This window comes from Lethenteron reissneri, chromosome 4 (genome assembly GCF_015708825.2).
Source record: "Lethenteron reissneri isolate LAM-NWPU_2019-01 chromosome 4, ASM1570882v1, whole genome shotgun sequence".
NCBI classification, from domain to species: domain Eukaryota; kingdom Metazoa; phylum Chordata; class Hyperoartia; order Petromyzontiformes; family Petromyzontidae; genus Lethenteron; species Lethenteron reissneri.
In genome coordinates this window covers 6,412,887-6,438,564 of record NC_083782.1, presented here as the reverse complement: position 1 = coordinate 6,438,564, position 25,678 = coordinate 6,412,887, and the positions used below count along the sequence as shown (strand labels likewise).

General features: G+C 54.8%; 2 protein-coding genes across 3 annotated transcripts in view; one reads left to right on the top strand and one right to left on the bottom strand.

Annotated features, from left to right (window-relative positions):
* Positions 1 to 11,700, bottom strand: part of LOC133350711 (uncharacterized) — a 42,933-nt gene extending 31,233 nt beyond the window's left edge. The window contains exons 1-3 of the mRNA XM_061565370.1: positions 11,598 to 11,700; positions 10,403 to 10,723; positions 10,013 to 10,187 (exon numbers count right to left, since the gene is read on the bottom strand). Coding sequence (XP_061421354.1) covers positions 10,013 to 10,187; positions 10,403 to 10,723; positions 11,598 to 11,700 — 599 coding nt within the window. The remainder of the gene's footprint in view (positions 1 to 10,012; positions 10,188 to 10,402; positions 10,724 to 11,597) is intronic.
* LOC133349570 (hydroxymethylglutaryl-CoA synthase, cytoplasmic-like) lies at positions 9,157 to 25,426 on the top strand. 2 transcript variants are annotated; one of them, XR_009755962.1, is made up of 12 exons: positions 9,157 to 9,425; positions 12,409 to 12,688; positions 13,925 to 14,099; positions 15,237 to 15,362; positions 16,151 to 16,315; positions 16,980 to 17,148; positions 18,630 to 18,800; positions 20,719 to 20,825; positions 21,918 to 22,043; positions 23,661 to 23,824; positions 24,505 to 24,660; positions 24,706 to 25,426. XR_009755962.1 is itself a non-coding variant. In XM_061563143.1 (11 exons), exons 2-11 carry the CDS (start codon positions 12,410 to 12,412, stop codon positions 24,589 to 24,591), a joined length of 1,569 nt encoding a protein of 522 aa, XP_061419127.1. In that variant the 5' UTR covers positions 9,157 to 9,425; position 12,409; the 3' UTR covers positions 24,592 to 25,426. The 2 variants fall into 2 exon arrangements, 1 of the variants encoding a protein (XP_061419127.1); XM_061563143.1 differs by having other exon boundaries at positions 24,505 to 25,426.
* Positions 25,427 to 25,678: the final 252 nt, after the last annotated feature.

Below are 25,678 nucleotides of genomic sequence, written 5' to 3'. Positions count from 1 at the left end.
CTGCCATCCCTTCAGTACGCTCGCAAATGTGCCGGAGCTATTCCAGTACTACGAAGAAGGGCCATTGCCCGAAACGTTGCCTGTTATATATACACAGTATTCTTAGGTTTTTTTCGGTAAAGTCGCGTAGGTAAAAAATAAAAATTAATAAAATAAAATTAAAATAAAATTAAAATCACGACGTTTCGGAGGCAACACATGCTCCGTCTTCATGTAAACCGTCACAGCACGAAAGCTGTATGAAGCCTTTATTTGATACAGCTATCGTGTTGTGACAGTCCACCTGAAGACGGAAGCTTGTGTTGCCTCCGAAACGTCGTGATTTTTATTTTTATTTTTATTTAACTTTTATAATTTTAACTTTTCACCTACGTGACTTTACCGAAAAAACCTAAAAATATGAATCCTTGCAGTCGCGAAAGCTTCAAATCTAGAATATATACACAGTGTTTTATTTTTAAAGCCACGCACTCACACGGTGGTGTTGTTGTTATTGATGAATGTGTTGATTGTTTTTATTATTTAGCTAATTGTTACAATGATCAGCGCACCCGGGGTAGTCAGCCAGCCAATCTGAAAGTGAAGTGGCAGCAATATATTTGTTTTATTGTTATTTTAGTTCTAATGCAAATTGGTTTAGGTGGACATTGTTGTTTTTATTATTATCAGTGAAGGGTTTGTCTTAGAATTGATAAGTAAATATATTTGTTTTATTGTTATTTTAGTTCTAATGCAAATTGGTTTAGGTGGACATTGTTGTTTTATTATTATCAGTGAAGGGTTTGTCTTAGAATTGATAAGTAAATATATTTGTTTTATTGTTATTTTAGTTCTAATGAAAATTGGTTTAGGTGGTCATTGTTGTTTGTATTATTATCAGTGAAGGGTTTGTCTTAGAATTGATAAGTAAATATATTTGTTTTATTGTTATTTTAGTTCTAATGCAAATTGGTTTAGGTGGACATTGTTGTTTTTATTATTATCAGTGAAGGGGTTGTCTTAGAATTGATAAGTAATATATTTGTTTTATTGTTATTTTAGTTCTAATGAAAATTGGTTTAGGTGGTCATTGTTGTTTTTATTATTATCAGTGAAGGGTTTGTCTTAGAATTGATAAGTAAATATTTGTTTTATTGTTATTTTAGTTCTAATGCAAATTGGTTTAGGTGGAAATTGTTGTTATTATTATTATCAGTGAAGGCTTTGTCTTAGAATTGATAGGTTAACTACTCATACGAATGGGCTATTGCCAGAAACGTCGCTTAACAGAGCCGCGCGTGTGTGTGCGTGTTCCATGACGTTTCGACTGAAACACAAGCAATCATCATCAGGTGTGAAATCCACGGCAAGAAAATTTGAAAAAAGTGAAAACAAATTCTTGCTGTGGATTTCACACCTGATGATGATTGCTTGTGTTGCAGTCGAAACGTCGTGAGAATTTTTATTGTTTTATATTTGTACTAGCATAAGTACCCGGCGTTGCCCGGGTGAAAAATATATTTCTTAATAACCTTACATATATACACAGATGGGCTGCTACCCCTGCCCCCCCCAGCCACGATCTCCTCGGCCGCTGTGCAGTAATATGTACGGCCTATAGTGTGGTGGGGTGTCGAGGCCTAGTACCGTGTAGAGCCTCCGGCCTCGCCTAAATTGCCCACCCGGCTGAGGCTGGGTACGGGTGCCGTTCCCCCCCCCCCCCCCCGCTACAATAATACTGTCTAATCGCTATAATTGTATTATCTACCGACCCTATAATAGTAATTGCACACATTGGGGTGGGGGGGGGAGTGAAGAGGATGTGAAACTTTGATGAATTTACCTCAGAGTCGCGTGGTGGGTGTCGAGGCCTAGTACCGTGCAGAGCCTCCGGCCTCGCCTAAATTGCCCACCCGGCTGAGGCTGGGTACGGGTGCCGTTCCCCCCCCCCCCCCCCCCGCTACAATAATACTGTGTAATCGCTATAATTTTATTATCTACCGAGCCTATAATAGTAATTGCACACATTGGGGTGTGGGGGGAGTGAAGAGGACGTGAAACTTTGATGAATTTACCTCAGAGTCGCGTGTTAATGCGTGCGCATATTTTTAACGTGAATTAAAAATGGCGTCCACCCTGCAGCAAATGCGTCGCTACCCGTTGCCAGGGGCAACCGCCGTGGAAAACCAAACGGACCAATCGCGTCTCGCAAATCCCTCACATTTCGTCCAATGAAACTGCGTATGGTCCGGACGACACACAGACAGACAGACACCACACACAGACACACACACAGACAGACAGACCGACAGACAGACAGACAGATTGCGATTTGATATATAGATTATTTTATTATTTCCCCTTCTACGTGACTTTACCGAAATAACCAAGAATACGTTCTACTTAATGAAATAGAACGTTTTAATAATGTTTTCCTCCTACAACATCAGAGTGCAGCGCCACGTTAAATATACGCACTACAATGACAATAGTTTAAAGCGATTTGAAGCATTTTTTTGTTGGGGGAGGGGGGGCAGAGCTTTGTGACGTCATATTCGAGAGGGTGGGGTCGGACTTTTTGGACGGCCGTGTTGACGAGGGGGGGGGTGGGGGTCAAAAAATCGGCCAAAAATCGGTGCGTGTCTGGTTCTTGTATCGTTACTGCAGCGCCGCCTAGTGGCGAACAGCGCTCCTGCATCCTAGCACTGCAAAGACAAAGCTCCCCCATGTAGCCTGCACGGACCGCTGGGGCAAGTGCTTTTTAGCGAGAACCTAAGAAGGCCGTGGAGATGTTTACACAACACCGCCGCAACAGGTACTCATTCGAGCGGAGACGACGTAGCGGATTCGAACTCGGGCCGCCGGGGTTCGTAGCGCAGTGCACGAAACCACTGCCCCTGCCTTGGCCTCCCTTCTGTGTTACGATGAGAGGAAGCAAGACGATGCTCGGTGTAGTCGGCACTTTGCTTCGTTCATCATTTAGGGGTTTTTTGTGTTTTTTAAATGCTTTGCTTCATGTGCCCCCCCCCCCCCTCTTTTTAAAATGAAATATTTCACAAAATATTTCACGCTCTGCTCTCCTCCTTCTTACCTCTTCCCCCTCTCTACTACCCCCTCTCTCTACCCCCCCTCTCTCCCTACTCCCCCTCCCCCTACTCCATGTCTACCTTGCCCTCTTGCACAGCCTACACACAGCCTACACATAGCAAACACACAGCCTACACATGCCTACACATAGCAAACACACAGCCTACACACCGCCTACACATAGCAAACACACAGCCTACACACAGTCTACACATAGCAAACACACAGCCTACACACAGCCTACACATAGCAAACACACAGCCTACACACAGCCTACACATAGCAAACACACAGCCTACACACAGCCTACACATAGCAAACACACAGCCTACACACAGCCTACACATAGCAAACACACAGCCTACACACAGCCTACACATAGCAAACACACAGCCAGCACATCCTACACATAGCAAACACACAGGTTAGTGAGCCATGGTTAGGGCAAGTACCAGTGCGCAACTAATTCGGTATGGTTAGGGCGTGCGTCTGGTTATATTATGGCTAGTAGCAGTGGCTTGCTGGTTAGAAGGAATGGGTAGTAGAGTGCGTGGAGGGGAGTGGAGTGAGATGAGAGGGGAGAGGTAGGAGAGTGCGTGGTGGGGGAGTGGAGTGAGATGAGAGGTAGGAGAGTGCGTGGTGGGGAGTGGAGTGAGATGAAAGGGGAGGGGTAGGAGAGTGCGTGGTGGGGAGTAGAGTGAGATAGAGGGAGGGGTAGGAGAGTGCGTGGTGGGGAGTAGAGTGAGATGAGAGGGGAGGTAGGAGAGTGCGTGGAGGGGAGTGAGATGAGGGAGAGGTAGGAGTGCGTGGAGGGGAGTGGAGTGAGATGATAGGGGAGGGGTAGGAGAGTGCGTGGAGGGGAGTGGAGTGAGATGAGAGGGGGGGTAGGAGAGTGCGTGGTGGGAGGAGTGAGATGAAGGGGAGGGGTAGGAGAGTGCGTGGTGGGAGTAGAGTGAGATGAGAGGGGAGGGTAGGAGAGTGCGTGGAGGGAGGGAGTGAGATAGAGGGGAGAGGTAGGAGAGTGCGTGGTGGGGAGTAGAGTGAGATGAAAGGGGGGGTAGGAGAGTGCGTGGAGGGTAGTGAGTGATAGGGGAGAGGTAGGAGGTGCGTGGAGGGAGGGGAGTGAGATGAGGGGGAGGGTAGAGATGCGTGGAGGGGAGTGGAGTGAGATGAGAGGGGAGGGTAGGAGAGTGCGTGATGGGGAGTGGAGTGAGATGAGAGGGGATAGGTAGGAGAGTGCGTGGAGGGGAGGGAGTGAGATGAAGAGGAGAGGTAGGAGAGTGCGTGAAGGGGAGTGGAGTGAGATGATAGGGGAGGGTAGGAGAGTGCTGTGGAGTGGAGTGATATGAGAGGGGAGGGTAGGAGAGTGCGTGGAGGGGAGTGGAGTGATATAGAGGGGAGGGGTAGGAGAGTGCGTGGAGGGGAGTGGAGTGATATGAAGGGAGGGTAGGAGAGTGCGTGGAGGGGAGTGGAGTGAGTTGAGAGGGGAGAGCAGGAGAGTTCGTGGAGGGGAGTGGAGTGAGATGAGAGGGAGGGTTAGGAGAGTGCGTGGAGGGGAGTGGAGTGAATGAGGGTAGGAGAGTGCGTGGGGGAGTGGAGTGAAATCAGAGGTAGGAGAGTGCGTGGAGGGAGTGGAGTGAGATGAGAGGGGAGGGTAGGAGAGTGCGTGGTGGGGAGTGGAGTGAGATGAGAGGGGAGAGGTAGGATGCGTGGTGGGGAGTGGAGTGAGATGAGAGGGGAGAGGCAGGAGAGTGCGTGGAGGGAGTGGATTGTTGAGAGGGGAGAGGCAGGAGAGTGCGTGGTGGGGGAGTGGAGTGAGTTGAGAGGGGAGCAGGAGAGTGCGTGGTGGGCGAGTGGAGTGAAATGAGAGGTAGGAGAGTGCGTGGAGGGGAGTGGAGTGAGTTGAGAGGGAGAGGCAGGAGAGTGCGTGGTGGGCGAGTGGAGTGAAATGAGAGGCAGGAGAGTGCGTGGAGGGGGAGTGGAGTGAGTTGATAGGGGAGAGGCAGGAGAGTGCGTGGTGGCGAGTGGAGTGAAATGAGAGGTAGGGAGAGTGCGTGGTGGGGAGTGGAGTGAGATGAGAGGGGAGAGGCAGGAGAGTGCGTGGAGGGGAGTGGAGTGAGTTGAGAGGGGAGAGGCAGGAGAGTGCGTGGGTGGCGAGTGGAGTGAAATGAGAGGTAGGAGAGTGCGTGGAGGGGAGTGAGTGAGTTGAGAGGGGAAGGCAGGAGAGTGCGTGGTGGCGAGTGGAGTGAAATGAGAGGCAGGAGAGTGCGTGAGGGGAGTGGAGTGAGTTGAGAGGGGAGAGGCAGGAGAGTGCGTGGTGGGCGAGTGGAGTGAAAGGAGAGGTAGGAGGGTGCGTGGAGGGGAGTCGAGTGAGATGAGAGGGGAGAGGTAGGAGAGTGCGTGGTGGGGGAGTAGAGTGAGATGAGAGGTAGGAGAGTGCGTGGAGGGGAGTGGAGTGAGATGAGAGGGGAGAGGCAGGAGAGTGCGTGGTGGGGGAGTGGGGTGAGATTAACGTGAGCAGGCAGCCGGCAGCACGGTTGACTGGAGGGGGGGGGGGGAGTTCCCCGCATATGGGGGGGGGGGGGACAGGGCACGAGGCATTCTTTAGAAGTCCCATCTCGATGTTCCTGTTTGTTTTGCGAGTTCGTTTTCGCCAGCACTGACCTTTGTGCTCTCAACCTTTGCACCGCAGATCGCCCCTGATATCAAGACATATTTGTCTTACAAGTACCCACCCAATTGCGATCCCAATCCTCGCCCATGGTCTACCCACTGCTGAATGATCTCGGCGTTTAAGCGAGAGCGGTGGGTGGTGTGTGTGTGTATATATATCGGTTCATTGTGCGGGCCGGGGAACGGTGGTGCAGTGGTTACGCACTACAGTGCTGACCTGACTTGCATCCCACTGGGATTTTTGCACACAGCGTTGGGTACGGTGCTTTTTCTGAATATTTTTGCTGTTTTTTCCTGGAATTTCTGTTTGCACATAGTCACTTTAATATGTTTCCTTGTTCATGTTTTTGTCTTTTGTTTGTTGCGGTTGCACCCGATTCAAGAGCCGAATGGCTCACAGGGCTATACCAAATAAATGAAACTGAAAAACTGAAAAAAACTGATTCCCCGGTTATGGGCACTGATTGCACATGGTCGAGACTAATACAGGAGCGGCAGGCCCAAGGGATGGAACGCGTCTGACAGCACTTCCACAGGGGAGGAGATGGAAGCGTGGAGATCGCTTCGTGGGCAAGGTGCTGGGTGGATTATTACACTGGAGGAATCCGATGATCTATGAAGCTCTTTCACAGATGTCCGTAGCTACGTTGCGGTGCAGGATTGTGAGAGGTCTCAACTGTCAGGTTGTTTTGTTTAACCAGGCGGCCGGGGGGTGGGGTGATCTTGAATTACTTCATCCAGCAGTGGATTGACCATGGGCCATGTGTCGAAAACCAACGTAATTGGAACAGCCATTTCTTTAGAATTCGGTATTTTTCTAAAAAAAAAAACTCAATACAGGGTGATTAAAAAAAAAAGTGTTAACACTTCTGAGAATTTGCAACAACATCACAAGAAGTTTGCCTCCTCCTGGCTCTGGAGACCACCGGGAGAAGATTACAGGCACGCGTTGACAATTATGGCGAACACGTGGGAGACTTCTCGATTTAAAGCTTTCGTGACTGCAGAGATTCATCTTCTTGGTTCTTTCGGTAAAGTCACGTAGAATGGAAATAATAAAATAAAACATAATAAAATAATTCTCACGACGTTTCGGCCACAACGCAAGCAGCCGTCCTCGAGGTGAAGACCAGGTCTGTCGGGGAGACAGCGTCTGAATGAAACAGCACCATGCTAGGTTGGAAGGGGGGGAAGGGCGCCTTGACAAAATAATTTGCATATCAAGAATAGTATGTAGCTGCCGTAACTAAAACCACCACGTAAACAACTAAAGTATTTTTTTCCATTCTACGTGACTTTACCGAAAGAACCAAGAAGAAGTGGGAGACTTTTAGACTTTTGAAGATATTAACGTCAGATTTGTTATCACGTTACAATATAGTATTATCCGTTTCTTTTTTTTTCATTAAAAAAACGATAGTCCCGTATGAGTGTTAACTTTTTTCTTTTAGGCAGCCTCTATTTAAAGACCCGCAATAATTAGTGACGTCACTTAGCAAGGAGCCACAGGTTGCCCCAACCCACGTGGGCCGATGTCTGTCGATGACGAGGGCTTTCAAAAGTCTCAAATGTGCGCACGTACTCGCAGTGCCGGATTATCCTAGGAGCAAAAGTAGCTACATGTGATGTCGATTTAAAGCTTTCGTGACTGCAGGGATTCGTATTCTTGTTCTTTCGGTAAAGTCACGTAGAAGGGAAAATAATAAAATAATGAAAATAAAACATAATAAAATTCTCACGACGTTTCGGCCACAACGCAAGCAGCCGTCCTCAGGTGAAGAACAGAGCTGTCGGAAAGACAGCGTCCTAATGAACACTGCTAAGAAAATAAAAAAACGCCACTTTTTTCAAATTTTCTTGCTGTGGTTTTCACACCTGTTGACGATTGCTTGTGTTGCAACCGAAACGTCGTGAGAATTGTATTGCTTTATTTTTATTATGTTATTATTTCCCTTCTACGTGACTTTACCGAAATAACCAAGAATATAGCTACATATGCTGCATGCCCATAACCGCATTTACCCCTTCAGGCTGATAGGTGGCACCCTGTCATTGCATATGTTATAAAGAGCACTAAATACAAAAAAAGCACGGAAATATTAAAACACATAAACTGTTAACTTTCACAGTAAAGTAATTGTATTTTTTAAATTTGCTATACAGCCAGATAATACGAAAAATCTCTAACCTTGAACACCCAGTCGTTCATAAAAGTTGAAGGCGGTATAGTACTATAGTAATAGAGCAAGTGCAGACTCACTGAACCGGAATTGATAGCTTGAAAGTGCGGGGCCCGTAGCTGCATATGTAGCAGCTACTTTTGCTACACGGATAATCTGACACGGGATACAACGCTTGATGGAGAATAACTATTTCTATTTAACTATTTTTATTTTGATAATAGTTTTTTTACCCTTCTATCTGGCAACAAAACTGACACCTTTTTACAAGGAGTCATGTTTGCATAGACCGCAATACCTGCAGTCATAATACAAACAAAAGACATAACTCTGATAATGTATGCACTGTCCTTGAAGTTGATTGGTCCACACCCGAGACAGCTTTCTTTAGAGCCTAGTCTCGCATGGTGTTGGACCAGATGACGCCAAAAGGCGCACAGGTAAGGCGCGCTGAGCTAAACAGTAGCTTTTATTTCAGATAGCTCAACGAAATGGGCGGGCTTACCGTGTGGACGTGTCTGGTAGTAGTCAAAATACTTTGAAACGCACTTTGATTCTAAAATCGTGGAGGCGGAAAAAATATTCCATCGCGAGCAATTGGAATAAATTAACAAACAACACAAAACTCGACACATTCGTCAATATCAGCACTCTTCTGTGTGTGTGCTGGCGTGGCCTTAAAATGTAAAAAAAAATTACAGGCGACGTTTCGGACCAACGGCCTTCTTCACAGGAGATATATTTAAGTCGCTTTAACGTGAGCCTCTTTAGCTCGGCCGCTTGCCCCTGATTCTGTTTGCTGTTTTGTTTCCTGCTTTTCATGCAATGCGCATTGGGAACACCCTCGGATGGAATACCGCATTAGACATCTCAATGATGAATTATCATCATCATCATAGGGGGCTGGCTGGGTGGGTGCCACCGTTTTGCAGTCTATGCACGAATCTCAATGCGTCTCGTCGGCCCCTCCCCTCCACCCCCCCCTCTTAAGCCCCGCCCCTCACGTGAGGTGGGGGGGGGTGTGGGGGGGCGTGGCAGCAGCGCGCGGCGGTGTCTCCTGACGCGCGCTCATTGGTCGCCTCCGCCTCGCGCCATCGCACGGTGCCGTGGCGAGCCCCGCCGCAATTGGCTAAGCGCCCGTGACGTCACGGGGTAGCCCCTCCCCCCCCTCACACGTGTGAGCGCGCGGGAGAAACCACGTGGTGGTCGTAGGGGAAGTTGGGGGGTGGTAGTCGCCTCACCGTCAGCCTCCCTCAGCGACTTCGCCCTCACCCCTCACGGCGCTGGTTCCAGTCCCCCCCCTTCCCCCGTGCTCTTAGTGAAGTCTCCGGTCCTGTGCAGTGGACAAGAGAGACGCGGGTTGGTTGCGGCGGCGGTGGTGGAAGTTACAAGAAGCCCAAAGGCAGTCGACGGGGGTATCTCTCGGTGTGAAGACGAAGAGGCTGTTGGATCATCATCATCATCATCCTCCTCATCCTCCCTCAAGCCGCCTCGCCGCCCTAGCAGGTAAACACAAATCTACGAGCGCTGTCGTCTCCCTCTGTCTGTGCGGCCCGCGTTCGCAGGCCCCCGTGAAGGGATTTACACAGGCGGCAATTATTTATGAGGTGATTTAAAAAAAAAATGTTGGTTTACATTTATAAGGCGTCCCTTATAACAATCATGGAGGCTGGGGGGGGGGGGTTTTCAAACATTTGGGGGATTTTGCCCAAGGGTCTTTGGGGGGTCGCAGTCCCGTTAGATGCGCGCGGGGGTTAGGGCTTCAATGGGGGTGTGTGGGAGAGAGAGAGAGGTCGTAACTAGGGCGGGGGTTGTTTAGGGGACCTGGGATCTGGGGGTCGGTGAGGGGACCTGGGAATCGTTGTGGGGACCTGGGGGTGATTGAGGGGACCTGGGACCTGGGGATCATTGAGGGGACCTGGGACCTGGGGGTCGTTGAGGGGACCTGGGGGTCGTTGAGGGGACCTGGGGTTCATTGAGGGGACCTGGGACCTGGGGATCGTTGAGGGGACCTGGGGATCGTTGAGGGGACCTGAGACCTGGGGGTCGTTGAGGGGACCTGTGACCTGGGGGTCGTTGAGGGGACCTGGGACCTGGGGTTCATTGAGGGGACCTGGGGGTCGTTGAGGGGACCTGGGACCTGGGGGTCGTTGTGGGGACCTGGGACCTGGGGATCGTTGTGGGGACCTGGGACCTGGGGGTCGGTGAGGGGATCTGGGACCTGGGGGTCGTTGAGGGGACCTGGGACCTGGGGGTCGTTGAGGGGACCTGGGGATCGTTGAGGGGACCTGGGACCTGGGGGTCGTTGAGGGGATCTGGGACCTGGGGGTCGTTGAGGGGACCTGGGGGTCGTTGAGGGGACCTGGGACCTGGGGGTCGTTGAGGGGACCTGGGGATCGTTGAGGGGACCTGGGACCTGGGGGTCGTTGAGGGGACCTGGGGATCGTTGAGGGGACCTGGGGATCGTTGAGGGGACCTCGGACCTGGGGTCGTTGAGGGGACCGGGGACCTGGGGTTCATTGAGGGGACCTGGGGGTCGTTGAGGGGACCGGGCACCTGGGGGTCGTTGAGGGGACCTGGGATCTGGGGTCCTTGAGGGGACCTGGGGGTCATTGAGGGGACCTGGGACCTGGAGTTCATTGAGGGGACCTGGGGGTCGTTGAGGGGACCGGAGACCTGGGGGTCGTTGAGGTGACCTGGGATCTGGGGGTCGTTGAGGGGACCGGGGACCTGGGGGTCGTTGAGGGGACCGGGGACCTGGGGGTCGTTGAGGGGACCTGGGATCTGGGGGTCGTTAAGTGGACCTGGGATCTGGGGGGGGGGGGGTCCCCGTGACCTGTGTCAGGGATTGGGATATCGCTGGGGAGTTGGCGGTTATGACTGCGATCACCTCGGGTGCCTGTGGTCAGGCATTGGGGGTCTGAGCTCATTGCTGGCGTTATTATTGGAGGTATTCGATGAGCAATAAAGCTATTTTTTATTCACAGATGTCCTTGCCGTGGATGATGCTGATAGCATGCGGGGAAACCTTCATCCGGGAGTGGATAGACCGTGGGTGCATTGTTTAGAGAGTGACTTGCGCTCCGCAAGCGAATGTCAAATTTGAAACCCTCACCGAGTCTCAAGTCTCCTTGCGCACGAGGGCCCTGCCGCTTTGGGATGTTTGGGCCAGAATCCCGTGAATAATGCGACGAGTCGTTTGGCTTCGTGTGGGAGGAGAACGGAGAACCCGGAGAAAACCCCGCAACGCACACACAAAACCATTGCTCAGAATCAGAATATATTTATTTTCTATTTAGCCTCGAGGAGGAATCCGATGAGTTACGAAGCTTTTTTTATCACCAGATGTCCAGTATGGACGCGTCAGCAAGTCACAGCGGCGAACAATGCACAATACACAATCGCAGTGCACGGTAGGGGAAATGGCAAGTCGCTAAATAATGCACGATCCGAGCCCTCGCGTGAGTGCCCCGTCCAATCTTGTCAGATCTCGGAAAGCTAAGCACGTTTGAGCCCGGTTAGCGACCGGATGAGTAGCTGCGGATGCTCGCCAGCTATTGGTCAGCGGTGGCGGCGGCTACTCTGCACGTGTGCTGCAGTCCAGCACCGTGGAGGCAGCTAGGTTAGGGTTAGTGGCTCGCAAACGGATGGCGGCACAGCAAAGATGCGGACTTCCACCTGTTTCGTCCGTATGGTTATAGAAGCAGAGGTCGGACTGCACTTGTTGTTGGTACGGGCTCATCGCGTGGCTGCTGCCTTCCCCGCTCCTCTTGTGGCTCATCCCCTGAGTCGCACGCTCTCTGTGCAGCGGCGCCGGCTGCCAGCGCGTCACGGGTTAAAATGACTGCAGGCGTTTGGCTCTTGAGGCCTGTGCGAGGTAACAGGAGATGACAGCACAGCCAATGGGTGTGGTTCACAGGTAGATTTCCACTCGCCGAATTGTATGTACGAATGTTGAGCTTCTTTCGCGTACCGCACGTAGCCAATCGGGGGGATTGAATCGCATCTATGTGGAGCTTTGAGTGTCGCTGTCGTATTACGATGTGGTGGGGATTCTCGGAGAAGCCAAACTCCCATTCGTGCCATTTGGTCACACAACCCAATGTAGCAGGGTCCTCTTGACAAAGAGTCTTGAGATTCAGATAATTTTGGGTGACTTAGTATTTAGCTCACCGCACTGTGAATCCAGCACACTCAATTCGATTCCCGCCCATGGCTAACATCGGTGGCTAAGCGATATCCGAATCGGTCTCGGGTGCGCCTCCTCCTCCTCCCACTTTTTCACCGACACACGGTGGCCAGTACGGTGAAGTATAGTCATAAGGCCCGCACGACCCGCACGCCGTAGAAAGTCCCCTCATTCTTCTCTCCGCGCGATAACGAGAAGACTGACACGCACGTGTGACTCGGATAAATCGTTGCTCCCCCCCCCACCCCTTCCCGTCTCTAATCTCTGTTGCCGCCCGCCCGTTTGCTGTCGCCGCGTCAGCATGCCCAGCACGATGGAGACCGGAGCACAGGGAGGGGGCAGCTGGCCCCGGGACGTCGGCATCCTGGCGCTGGAGGTGTACCTGCCAGCGCAGTGCGTGGACCAGGCGGAGCTGGAGAGCTACGACGGGGTGCCGGCCGGCAAGTACACGGTGGGCCTGGGCCAGACGCGAATGGGCTTCTGCACCGACCGCGAGGACATCAACTCGCTGTGCCTCACGGTGACGCAGCGGCTCATGGAGCGCGCGGGCCTCAGCTACGGCAGCATCGGCCGGCTCGAGGTGACGTGCGCGCGCACACACACAATGACGTGTGTTTGTGTGCACGTACACAAGCACATACATAAGCGTGCACAAGCACGTACACACGCCCGCGTGCACACATACACAAGCACGTACACAAGCACGTACAGAGGCGTACGCACATACACACAAGCGTGCGCACACATACACACGAGCTCGCACAACCCGTAAGGCTCGCAGAAACCCACAGATGCGCATGGAGACCCGTAGACTTACAGAGACAGCCACAGACTTGCAGAGATCCACAGTCGGTACAGATTCATCTCGAGACCCATCGATAGAGACCCCATGGACTCGCATAGAGGCGCGTGTACGCAAGAGGGGAGAGGTAGGAGGGTGCATGCAGGGGAGCGGTGAGATAAGATGGGAGAGGTAGTTAGTGACGGGTGGTGGAGGCAGTGAGTGACGGGGGTGGTGGAGGGCAGTGAGTGACGGGGGTGGTGGAGGCAGTGAGTGACGGGGGTGGTGGAGGCAGTGAGCGACGGGGGTGGTGGAGGCAGTGAGCGACGGGGGTGGTGGAGGCAGTGAGCGACGGGGGTGGTGGAGGCCAGTGAGTGACGGGGGGTGGTGGAGGCAGTGAGTGACGGGGGGTGGTGGAGGCAGTGAGTGACGGGGGTGGTGGAGGCAGTGAGTGACGGGGGTGGTGGAGGCAGTGAGTGACGGGGTGGTGGAGGCAGTGAGTGACGGGGGTGGTGGAGGCAGTGAGTGACGGGGGTGGTGGAGGCAGTGAGTGACGGAGGTGGTGGAGGCAGTGAGTGACGGGGGTGGTGGAGGCAGTGAGTGACGGGGGTGGTGGAGGCAGTGAGTGAAGGGGGTGGTGGAGGCAGTGAGTGACGGGGGTGGTGGAGGCAGTGAGTGACGGGGGTGGTGGAGGCAGTGAGTGACGGGGGTGGTGGAGGCAGTGAGTGACGGGGGTGGTGGAGGCAGTGAGTGACGGGGGGTGGTGGAGGCAGTGAGTGACGGGGGTGGTGGAGGCAGTGAGTGACGGGGGTGGTGGAGGCAGTGAGTGACGGGGGTGGTGGAGGCAGTGAGTGACGGGGGTGGTGGAGGCAGTGAGTGACGGGGGTGGTGGAGGCAGTGAGTGACGGGGGTGGTGGAGGCAGTGAGTGACGGGGGTGGTGGAGGCAGTGAGTGACGGGGGTGGTGGAGGCAGTGAGTGACGGGGGTGGTGGAGGCTGCGAGTGACGACGGCGTGCGGTCATGCCGGTGGCGCAGGTGGGCACGGAGACGCTGGTCGACAAGTCCAAGTCGGTGAAGACCGTTCTCATGCAGCTCTTCGAGGAGTCGGGCAACACCGACGTGGAGGGCATCGACACGACCAACGCTTGCTATGGCGGCACAGCCGCCCTCTTCAACGCCGCCAACTGGGTCGAATCCAGCGCCTGGGATGGTAAGGGGCGCGTACCCGTCCCCACATTTACCAATTGTATGCAGCCCCCCAATCGCCACTTTAACTTCCTTAAAAAAAAACACACAAGACACTGATTTCCTGCTCGAATGGAACATTGGAAGCAGAGGTCATTTACTGAGCGAGTGGAGGAAAGTCCACTTTGCTATGACGGGGGCGGGGGGGGGGGATGATATGCGTCTCATCAAGTACAACCACTCGCTGTTGAATTCTCCACAAAGTGGTACTCGCTCTGCACTTTACTGACACCGGAGGGATGATGGCCCTTATCGACACCCTAACCGGGATTTGAACTTGCAACCTTCTGATTGCGAGCCACTCCCTCTACGGCTGAGGCCAAATTTCAACCTGGGAGGCTCAACTGGGACGCATGGTGAGCTTGGCATAGTCCCGCCCGTGCATCCACGAGCACCGCCCACTCGACCACTAGCACCGCCCACTCGACCACTAGCACCGCCCTCTGCTCTGCCGGCCCCGCCCACTGCTCAGGTAGCCCCGTCTACTCAGTCGCTAGCTCCTCCCCCTGCCAGCAACATGGGTTCAACATGAGGCCAGAACGTTTTAAACTGGAGACAAAATCCCAATTGACAGTCAAAGCTCCCGGGGGGTTGGGGGGCGGGGTGACACCGGGACAGGCTTTCTGAAACTTCTGGGGACTGTCCCGGCCTAAACCCGGGACTGTTTGGCAGCCTCAACCTTCAAACCCACCGCTCACCCCCAGCCAGGCTCACTGGGGGGGGGGGGGGGGGTAGGGGTGACATGGGGATATGGAGAGGAGCAGGGTCCGGGTGGGTCCGGTTGCTGTCGCGTGCGTCGCGATGTTGGTCGGGGTGATTGAAGAGGTGGTTGTGTGCGTGCCAGAAAATTATCACCGCCGGGCAGTCGTGTGTGCGGTGGTATGCGGTGTTGGGTGGTGTGAGACTTTGAGCGGTGGGAGCGTAGAGGTTGAGTGGTTGGTGTTGAGTGGTTGGTGTTCAGTGGTGTTGAGTGGTGTGCAGTGTTGTCGAGTGATGGTGGGCACTATGCACGGATAGATGCACACCCTCGCCCAACAGATGGACCAATTGTCTTGAATCCAGATCGCGAGTCTTGCGTTGACCCGACGCCCGTGCACCGCAGGTCGCTTTGCCCTGGTGGTGGCCGGAGACATCGCGGTGTACGCGACGGGCAGCGCACGCCCCACCGGCGGCGCCGGCGCTGTCGCCATGCTGGTGGGCCCCAACGCCCCGCTGGTCATCGAGAGAGGTGAGGAGCGCCGCGCCTCCACTCGCGTCGTAACGAATGTCACGGTGACCCCAACGAGCGTCACGGTCAGCAAAAGGCCACTCTGTGAATATCGGTCTCTGTGTGAGTCTATGTGACTGTGGGTTTCTGTGATTCTGTGTGATTATGGGTCTCTGTGCGAGTCTGTGGGTCTCTGTGTCTGGGTTTGTATTCCTCACAATCGCACCCATCAATCGACGTTGCGAGATTTTTGCGCGAGCACAACAAAGACAAAATCTTCGATGTAGCCTCAACAGACGTTTGGTGCAAGTGCTGATAGCGAGCACCAATTAAGGCCGGTACTGCACACGAGGGGGTGGGTGACCAACACCATGCCCGGCCACCTCTGTCTCCCCAGTGGCGATGTTTACATGCCACACCAGATACTCATTTGAGACGGAGACGATCTAGAGGAGGCCCAGGACCGATTCAGATAATCATCATGAGCCGGAATTCAGCTTATGCAGCGCGCTAACCGCAACACTACCGCTCCCCACAAAGGCACTCAAATAGACGCTTAATTTAATTACCTCTAATCAGTATCTAAATCTCCTCCCCAGCACCCCCTGTCCACCCAGTGGTACAAACGGCTCGTCGTGTGTTGCGGGTGGGGTCAAGTGTGGGTAACACTGTCAGGCCTGGGCACGTCGCATGTACAGCACGCACAGCGCGCGCACGGCTCGCGACGACGCCACTTGCCGCCAACAGTGTTGTTGCGTCTCTTCACTCCCGCGTCCCCCTCTCCGTCGTCCTCGTGACGGCGCCGCCAGGCTTGCGCGCAACGCACATGCAGCACGCGTACGACTTCTACAAGCCGGACATGCTGTCCGAGTACCCGGTGGTGGACGGCAAGCTGTCCATCCAGTGCTACCTCAACGCCCTAGACCGCTGCTACCACACGTACCGCCGCAAGGTCCAGGCGCAGTGGCAGAAAGGTGAGAACCCGGTTCTGGCCGCCTTCCCCCACGCAGCGAACCTGCGCACGCGACGAACGATCCCGGCAGCGATTTAAGACGAGGCCGTCGCGGTGGCCGGGAGATGTTATCTCCCTGGCCGGGTATGCAGGAAGTTGCGGGTTCAATCCCGACCCTGACGCCTGCTGCTGTATATTTGGAGTTTGCGTGTCTCTCTCTCATCATCATCATGGTGGCTAGGAGATGTTAACTACCTCGCCTGGTATGCAGGAGGTCGTGGGTTCGATCCCAACCCTGACCCTGACGCCTGCTGCTGTATATTTGGAGTTTGCTTGTCTCTCTAATCATCATCATCACGGTGGCCAGGAGATGTTAACTACCTCGCCTGGTATACAGGAGGTTGTGGGTTCGATCCCGACCCTGACGCCTGCTGTATATTTGGAGTTTGCGTCTCTCTCTCTGCCCGTGGTCGCGTGGAGTTTTTTTCGGGTCTTCCGATTTTTCCCTCCACATTTAGAATCAACGTCACGCGTTTCGAGTATTTTGGCTGCTATATATTTCCACACGAAAGGCCACTTCGTTGAGCTACATAGCTCAATGGAGCCTTACGTGGTAAAATAAAAATGGTTCGTAGTTGAGTTGAAAGTTTTATCGTCGTCGTTGTTTTGTCTCCGTGGGCCGCAAGACGGGGAAGAGCGGCACTTCACTCTGGCCGACTTTGACCACATGGTGTTCCACTCGCCCTACTGCAAGCTCGTGCAGAAGTCGGTCGCTCGCCTCGCCCTCAACGACTTCCTGTCGGAGCCGAGCTCCGACACGGAGCAGGGCCCATACGCCGGCCTCGACGCCTTCAGGTGAATGCCCCCACGGTGGCCGGGAGATCTTAACTACCTCGCCTGGTATACAGGAGGTCGTGGGTTCGATCCCAATACTGACGCCTGCTGCTGTATATTTGGAGTTTGGTGTCTCTCATTGTCATCAGGGTGGCCGGGAGATGTTAACTACCTCGCCTGGAATGCAGGAGGTCGTGGGTTCGATCCCGACCCTGACGCCTGCTGCTGTATATTTGGAGTTTGCGTCTCTCTCTCATCATCATCACGGTAGCCGGGAGATGTTAACTACCTCGCCTGGTATACAGGAGGTCGTGGGTTCGATCCCGACCCTGACGCCTGCTGTATATTTGGAGTTTGCGTCTCTCATTGTCATCAGGGTGGCCGGGAGATGTTAACTACCTCACTTGGAATGCAGGAGGTCGTGGGTTCGATCCCAACCCTGACGCCTGCTGTATATTTGGAGTTTGCGTCTCTCTCTCTAATCATCATCATCACGGTAGCCGGGAAATGTTAACTACCTCGCCTGGAATGCAGGAGGTCGTGGGTTCGATCCCGACCCTGACGCCTGCTGTATATTTGGAGTTTGCGTCTCTCTCTCTTAATCATCATCATCACGGTAGCCGAGAAATGTTAACTACCTCGCCTGGAATGCAGGAGGTCGTGGGTTCGATCCCGACCCTGACGCCTGCTGTATATTTGGAGTTTGCGTCTCTCTCTCTAATCATCATCATCACGGTAGCCGGGAAATGTTAACTACCTCGCCTGGAATGCAGGAGGTCGTGGGTTCGATCCCGACCCTGACGCCTGCTGTATATTTGGAGTTTGCGTGTCTCTCTCTCTCTAATCATCATCATCACGGTAGCCGGGAGATGTTAACTACCTCGCCTAGTATACAGGAGGTCGTGGGTTCGATCCCGACCCTGACGCCTGCTGTATATTTGGAGTTTGCGTGTCTCTCTCTCTCTAATCATCATCATCACGGTAGCCGGGAGATGTTAACTACCTCGCCTAGTATACAGGAGGTCGTGGGTTCGATCCCGACCCTGACGCCTGCTGTATATTTGGAGTTTGCGTGTCTCTCTCCCCGTGGTCGCGTGGATTTTTATCCTGGTCCTCCGGTTTTTCTCTCCACATTTAGAATCAACATAATGCGTTTAGACCAATTTGGCCGCTAAAAATTTCCACATGATAAGCCACTTTGTTGATTATATCGTTTGTGGTCATCAGGTCGCTTATGAATAAGAAGCTAATAGCTCCGTGGGCTTTACCTGGTAAAATAAAAAATAGTGAAATTATTTTTGTGATTTGCTTACCTTTTATGTACTTTGCATTCCGATTGTGTTTTTGAATTGTTTGTTATTGTTAATATTTGACCCGCACCTACTGGACATGTGTGAAACAGCTTCATAGCTCACCAATGTCTCCTCGGCCTGCAATCTCACCCGTGTCTCTTTCTCTCCCTCTCTTCGCTCTCCCGCGTCTCTCCACCTCTGTGCCGGCAGGACGGTGAAGCTGGAGGACACGTACTTCGACCGCGACGTTGAGAAGGCCTTCATGAAGGCCAGCTCCGAGACGTTTGTCCAGAAGACGCAGCCTTCGCTGCTTGTCTCCAACCTCAACGGGAACATGTACACGCCCTCCGTCTACGGGTGCCTGGCCTCGCTGCTAGCGCAGTACGTTCCGCGACCATCGCCGTCACCATCATCACCATTGTCATCATTACCATCGTCATCGTCGTCATTACCATCGTCATCATTACCATCGTCACCGTCGTCATCACCATCGTCATCACCATCGTCATCATCATCATCATTGTCATCTTCACCACCCCCTAACACCACCTCATCACCCGCACCCCCCAACCCATAAATTGGTCGGGCGATCTCTTGTTGTTTAACTTCATTTGTTTTATTTGAAAGGACAGATACGTGAAGGAGGCATCTTGTCCGCTTGTTCATTCGGTTACTCCTTCTCGTGTTTAGTTAGTTGTCCTTCCCCCGCACCTCAGATTAGCACGGGTGGCTACGTGCAGTGTGAAAGAAGTTCAAAATATATACATACGTCATCATCACTATCGTCATCATCACCATCATCAAGTACCACAGTCGTCACCCGGGCAGTGGTGGCGCACGCGCGACTGTGATCCAGGCGAGGGTTGGTGAATCACCGCGCAGGTTCTATGAAACTCCCCTCGGTGTGGGGGGACGTCAGGCAAACTGCCGGGGCGACACCTTGACCCGCGTCTTCACAGTCCAAGGGAAATACTCCCCAAGGCAAATACTCCCCAAGGCAAATACTCGCCAACGCAAATACTCCAGTGCAAATACTCACCAACGAATCGACGCTTTGCGAACAATAATGCCGCCACGCACGCCTTACGATTGGTTAACGCAGGATGCCGGCGGGGGTTGGCAGAGAGTGGGCTAGGTGGTGGGGGGGGGGGGGGCGTTGAAGGGTATTGAGAGGGGAGGTCACGATGACCGGGGTCTGTGTAACCCCCTAGAACGGTGGTGCAGTGGTTGGCGTGCAACGCCACGAAATACCTGAACCGGTCCTGGGCCTCGCCTAGATCGACCCGGCCTTCATTGCGTACCCGGTGCGGTGTGCGTAAAAGCAATGGTGAGAGACAAAGGCGGCCGGGCGTGGTGCTGGCCACCCACCCCCTCGTGTGCTGTGCCTGCCTTGTTGTTAGGTGCCACTCGCTAACAGCACTTGCCCCAACAGAGGCTACACGGGGGGGGGTTGGAGGGGGACCTTTGTCTTTGTGCGACGTACGTGGCAGATATCCGATGCTGTGCCAGGAAGAATGAAAAAAAAAACAACACAAAATCGCGAGCACCCTTTCACCTAAATCTCCCAGACCGCGGGCAGATTAGCGAGAAGGGAAAATGTAAACCACCGGCACCCCACGCGTTGCACAACTTGGGCCGGGCCGGCGCCCCCCCCCCCCCATCGACTTGTTGTTGCAGTAACCTGAGGCGTGGGAGAACGTCAAATTGGAGAGGGGGGGTAGTTGGAGAGGGGGGGTAGCCGTCTCCCAAGTGCAGCAGCTTAGGCAGGATCGCTCCGGGTCGATATTAACGAGGGGGGGGCCGCCCCCCCCACCCCGTCCCACCGCGTGGAAACTATTTGGCGCCGCCGCCGCGTTTGTTGCAGGAGGCTCGCGGTTTGGATCAAGGCGGGCCGCCCCGGTTATTACCGCGGCGTGTGCGCGCTTATTAGCCTTCTCTGGATGGTGTACGCGGACGATGATGAGCACGCGACGTTGCCGGACGTCCGTTCTGAAAGTGGGGAGCGGTGGCGGCGAAGTGGTCTGCGCCGCGCTTCGAATCCGACGACCCGAGTTCGATTCCCGCTCTCGGACCAATAACAGTGTGACGGCTAATATCTGGGCCTCCCCTAGGTCGACTCAAATCGGTGCGGTGGTGTGTAAACGTCCCCATTGGGGAGACAAAGGTGGCCGGGCGTGGTGCCAACCACGCCACTCCCTTGTGCGCCGTGCCGACTTTCATCGGTGCTGCTCGCTGACAGCACTTGTCTAAACGGTCTGTTAAAGGCTACACGGGGGATCTTTGTCTTTGGTGGTGGCAGGAACTGTGCGCAGGCGTTGGCGGGGTCTCGTGTTGGCGTCTTCTCCTACGGCTCCGGCCTCGCCGCTTCCATGTACTCGCTGCGAGTATCGTCGGATGCCACGCCAGGTACCGCCACCACGACCACCGCACAACCGCTACCACCACCAAAGCACCGCCGCCACGCTCACACAAACACCACTCGCGATCTTGCCACCGCGGCGATCACTCATACACTACCACCGCCGCACAACCATCGCCGCCACCACCACCAGCAAAAGTACCGCTGCCAGTCGCACAAACACCACTATCTTAGTACCGCAACTATCACACAAACACCACTCACAATCTTGCCACCGCAGCGATCACACAAACACTTCCACCGCTGCACAACCATCGCCGCCACCAGCAAAAGTACCACTGCCAGTCACATAAACACCACTATCTTAGTACCGCAACTATCACACAAACACCACCACCGCACAACCGCCACCACCACCACAGTCACGTTCACGTTGCCACGGGCACACAGATACCACTATGTCCACGGTCACACAACCATGACCATACAACCACACCGCCTCCCACCATCACCGAGATCACACCGCCATCACGACCGCCGTACCGCCATCACCACACGACTATGATCACACAACCAACACAACCACCACTACACCACCCTACACCACCATACAACCACCACAGCCACCAGAACCACCCCACTCCTACCACACCACCACCACCGGGCTTGCCCACACCACCTTCACGCGACAGAGACGTTCGCAGTTCGAGCCCAGCGGCCACCCTGGTTAATAGCGCGGAGTCTATGGGGAAGAAGGTCAGAGACAAGCTCGCAGCCAATGGGTGTGCGTGTGTACTTACTCAAACACGCACACGTATGTTGGTGTATACTCACTCGCTCACGTGTGTGTACTGTGCGGGGAGCAGTAGTGTAGCAGTTCCGAACCAGGCGACCCATGTTCGATACACGCTCACGGTCACCAACGCCAGAGACGATTATCTGAAACGGTCTTGGGCCTCCCCGAGGCCGATTTGGCCTCAAATGAGTACCTGGTGCGATGTGGAAACCTCGCCACTGGCCGGACGTGGTGCCAACCACCCCAGCCCCCCTCGTGTGCTGTGCCGTGCTGGCCCTTGCTCACCAACAGTCTGTTGAAAGGCAACACGGGCGATATGTGTGTGGTGGTGGTGGTGGTGCAGGCTCGAGTCTGGAGCGCCTGTTGTGCTCCCTGTCGGACCTGCCCGCGCGCCTCTCCGCGCGCACCTGTGTGCCGCCCCAGGACTTCGCTTCCGCCATGAAGCTCCGTGAGGAGACGCACCACCTGGGTAAGCGAACTCACGCACACAGACACAAATAATAAAATAATTCTCACGACGCTTCGGCCACAACGCCGAAACGTCGTGAGAATTATTTTATTATGTTTTATTTTTATTATTTTATTACTTCCCTTCTACGTGACTTTACCGAAAGAACCAAGAAGACAATAGGCGACAATTTCAGGCAATGGCCCTTCAGAGCCCACAGGGAGGCGTCGAGTCTGGCAGCGGCAGCAGCAATACCTGAGTAATTTGTGGTTGGCGTAATTAGGGTGTTTACAATCGTTCAATTTACAAAACCGGTTTGCCGCACATGTGGAAAAGTTTATAGCAGTAAACGTCTCCAGTTGAGTGTTTTGGTTATTATCATTGTCACAACTCCAGCTCCGCTCGTTTAGCTGGGAGAGGTCACTCGCCGAGTCTCTCGTTGAGCGGAGGGAGGTGTGGAGCCTGGGACAAACGCGGGCGGGGAGTGGGCAGCACGGATCGCTGGGAGTAGAGTGAGATGAGAGGGGAGAGGTAGGAGAGTGCGTGGAGGAGAGTAGAGTGTGATGGGAGGGGAGAGGTAGGAGAGTGCGTGGAGGGGAGTAGAGTGAAATGGGAGGGGAGAGGTAGGAGAGTGCGTGGAGGGGAGTAGAGTGAGATGAGAAGGGAGAGGTAGGAGAGTGTGTGGAGAGGAGTAGAGTGAGATGAGAGGTAGGAGAGTGCGTGGAGGGGAGTAGAGTGAGATGAGAGGGGAGAGGCAGGAGAGTGCGTGGAGGGGAGTAGAGTGAGATGAGATGGGAGAGGCAGGAGAGTGCGTGGAGGGGAGTAGAGCGAGATGAGAGGGGAGAGGCAGGAGAGTGCGTGGTGGGGAGTGGAGTGGAGTGAGATGAGAGGGGAGAGGCAGGAGAGTGTGTGGAGGGGAGTAGAGTGAGATGAGAAGGGAGAGAGAGGAGAGTGTGTGGAGAGGAGTAGAGTGAGATGAGAGGTAGGAGAGTGCGTGGAGGGGAGTAGAGTGAGATGAGAGGGGAGAGGCAGGAGAGTGCGTGGTGGGGAGTGGGGTGAGATGAGAGAGGTAGGAGAGTGCGTGGAGGGGAGTAGAGTGAGATGAGAAGGGAGAGAGAGGAGAGTGTGTGGAGAGGAGTAGAGTGAGATGAGAGGTAGGAGAGTGCGTAGAGGGGAGTAGAGTGAGATGAGAGGGGAGAGGCAGGAGAGTGCGTGGTGGGGAGTGGGGTGAGATGAGAGAGGGAGGAGAGTGCGTGGAGGGGAGTGGAGTGGAGTGAGATGAGAGGGGAGAGGCAGGAGAGTGCGTGGAGGGGAGTAAAGTGTGATGGGAGGGGAGAGGTAGGAGAGTGCGTGGAAGGGAGTAGAGTGAGATGAGAGGTAGGAGAGTGCGTGGAGGGGGGGCGGGGGCCGGCCCCCGCTAATGGGGGGGGGGGGGGGGACGTGAGTTGCACGCTATAGGTGGCGCCCCAGCGCCGCTGCGCTGTAAACTCCGTAAACCATCTGTCGTCAGCGATATCTTATCCTCCAATCGCGTCCTTCACAAACCTCCTCCACACACCCTCTTGCACACACACACGCGCGTCACCAACCCCCGTCACCAACCCCCCCGTCCGGCCTTGTCGTCCCTCCCCCCCCCAGCCCCCTACACCCCCCAGGGCGCGCAGGAGGGGCTCTTCCCCGGCACGTGGTTCCTGGTGCACGTGGACGACAAGCACCGGCGGCGGTACGAGCGGCGGGCCCTCGCCCAGGACGGGCCCCTCGACCTGTCGCCCGTCGCCAGCGCCACGCCCGTGCCGCCCGAGGTGCGGGGGGGGGGGGGCGTGTCAGTGAGTCGGTCAACCGATGGCACCCGAGTCTGTCCCGTCACCTCCTGCCAGCGGGCATTCGACACTTGACGTGGCCTTAAAGTGCACCTGGCCTGGCATGGGTGCCGTGGTGACATCGCCGACGCTTGGTGACGAATGGCGGGTATTGGTTTTGGTGGGGAGCAGCGGTGTCGCGGTTAGTGCGCTGCGCTACGAACCCGGCGACCCGAATTCGATTCCCGCTCACGGTCACCAACACCAGTGGCAATTATCTGAGCCGCTGCGGGGCCTCCCCTAGGTCGACTCGGCCTCAAATGAGTACCTGGTGCAGTGTGTAAACATCGCCACTGGTGAGACAAAGGTTGCCGGGCGTGGTGTTGGCCACCCCGCCCGCTTTTCGGTGCTCGCCAACAGCACTTCCCCCAACAGTTTTTAAGGCTACACGGGGGATTCTTTGTCTTTGCGCGGGGTAGTGCAAGTGAGTGTGCGTGAGAGCGTGCGTCTGGGAGAGTATGTGTGTGTGTGTAGCTGTGTGACGTCACCCGGCTGTCGGTGCGTGTGTGTAAGACAGCGGTCAGACTGTTGCGGCAGTGGTTTGTGCGCCGCGCCTCGGACCCAGCGAGCCGAGATCAATCCCCCCTCCCCCCGCCCCCCCCCCCCCGTGTCGCATGGAGCAGGTGTCCAGCAGTCCGCTCAAGAAGGTCCCGCGCACGCCGGGCGCCGGAGGCGAGGGAGCCGCAGTGGAGAGCAACGGAGAGCACTAAGGGGGGGCGAGTAGAACGGCGAACTCCCCTCGCTCGCCTCGCCCTGTCCAATCGCTTCACCTGTACGCGTCCCGTTCGGCCTGTAACGATTCCCGCCCCCCCCCCCCCCACGCGGGTTCGTGTGTTCTAACGTCGTCGCGTGACGGGTCGTGGCCCGGTATTTACATGGCAAGTCGGTTTGAAATCGACCGCCCGGTCCGCTCCGTCTCCTGACCCCCGCCGCCTTTCTTTCCCCACTTTTCCCTTGCCGGAGTCATCTTCTCCCCCACCACCTCACCCCTACCCCCCCTCGTCATCTTTCGCCCCGTCCCCTCACCTCACCCGCTCGCCTCTCTGCTTATCTGCCATCGTCGCCCTGCTGCTGCTTGTTTAGAGAAACCCACGTTCCTGCCGTCCCGTGCGGTTTACCCCGCTGCCCGCTGCTGATGCCAGGCCCAGTCTCAAAAAACAAAAAAAAGGCCAGGCTGTGACTGCAAGCGGTGCAGACGCACGTGCCCCCAGTCATCACGGATCGATTGCTACCGAGGTTAGAGAGGGGGGAAAAGAGCGCTTTTACCGTTGGAAGCATGAAGCTGCATTTCATTTGTACTGTATAGCACAAACGTATCTTGTGATTACCACGAGCACGTGACGAACTTGTATATATTATAATAATAGTAGTAATATCTCTTTGGTTGCTGTAGATGTGCGTGCCGATTGCCGCCCCCCCCCCCCCCGTCCTGTGTTTGCGACGTCTCTCCCGACTGTTCCTCTGCCCGGAGAGTGCGGCGCGTGGTACTGTCGGCTGCGGATAGCAAAGTCTGGTCCACCACAGTAAAATCCCATTTACTCTCGATCTGAGCTGCCTCTGTGTGCTGTGTCCCCCGTGTGTGTGTGTGTGGCTCCCCTGTGTGTGTGTGGCGTCCCTGTGTGTGTGTGTGTGGCGTCCCTGTGTGTGTGTGTGGGGCGTCTGTGTGTGTGTGTGTTATCCCTGTGTGTGTGTGTGGGGCGTCCCTGTGTGTGTGGGGCGTCCCTGTGTGTGTGTGTGTGGGGCGTCCCTGTGTGTGTGTGTGGGGCGTCTGTGTGTGTGTGTGTTATCCCTGTGTGT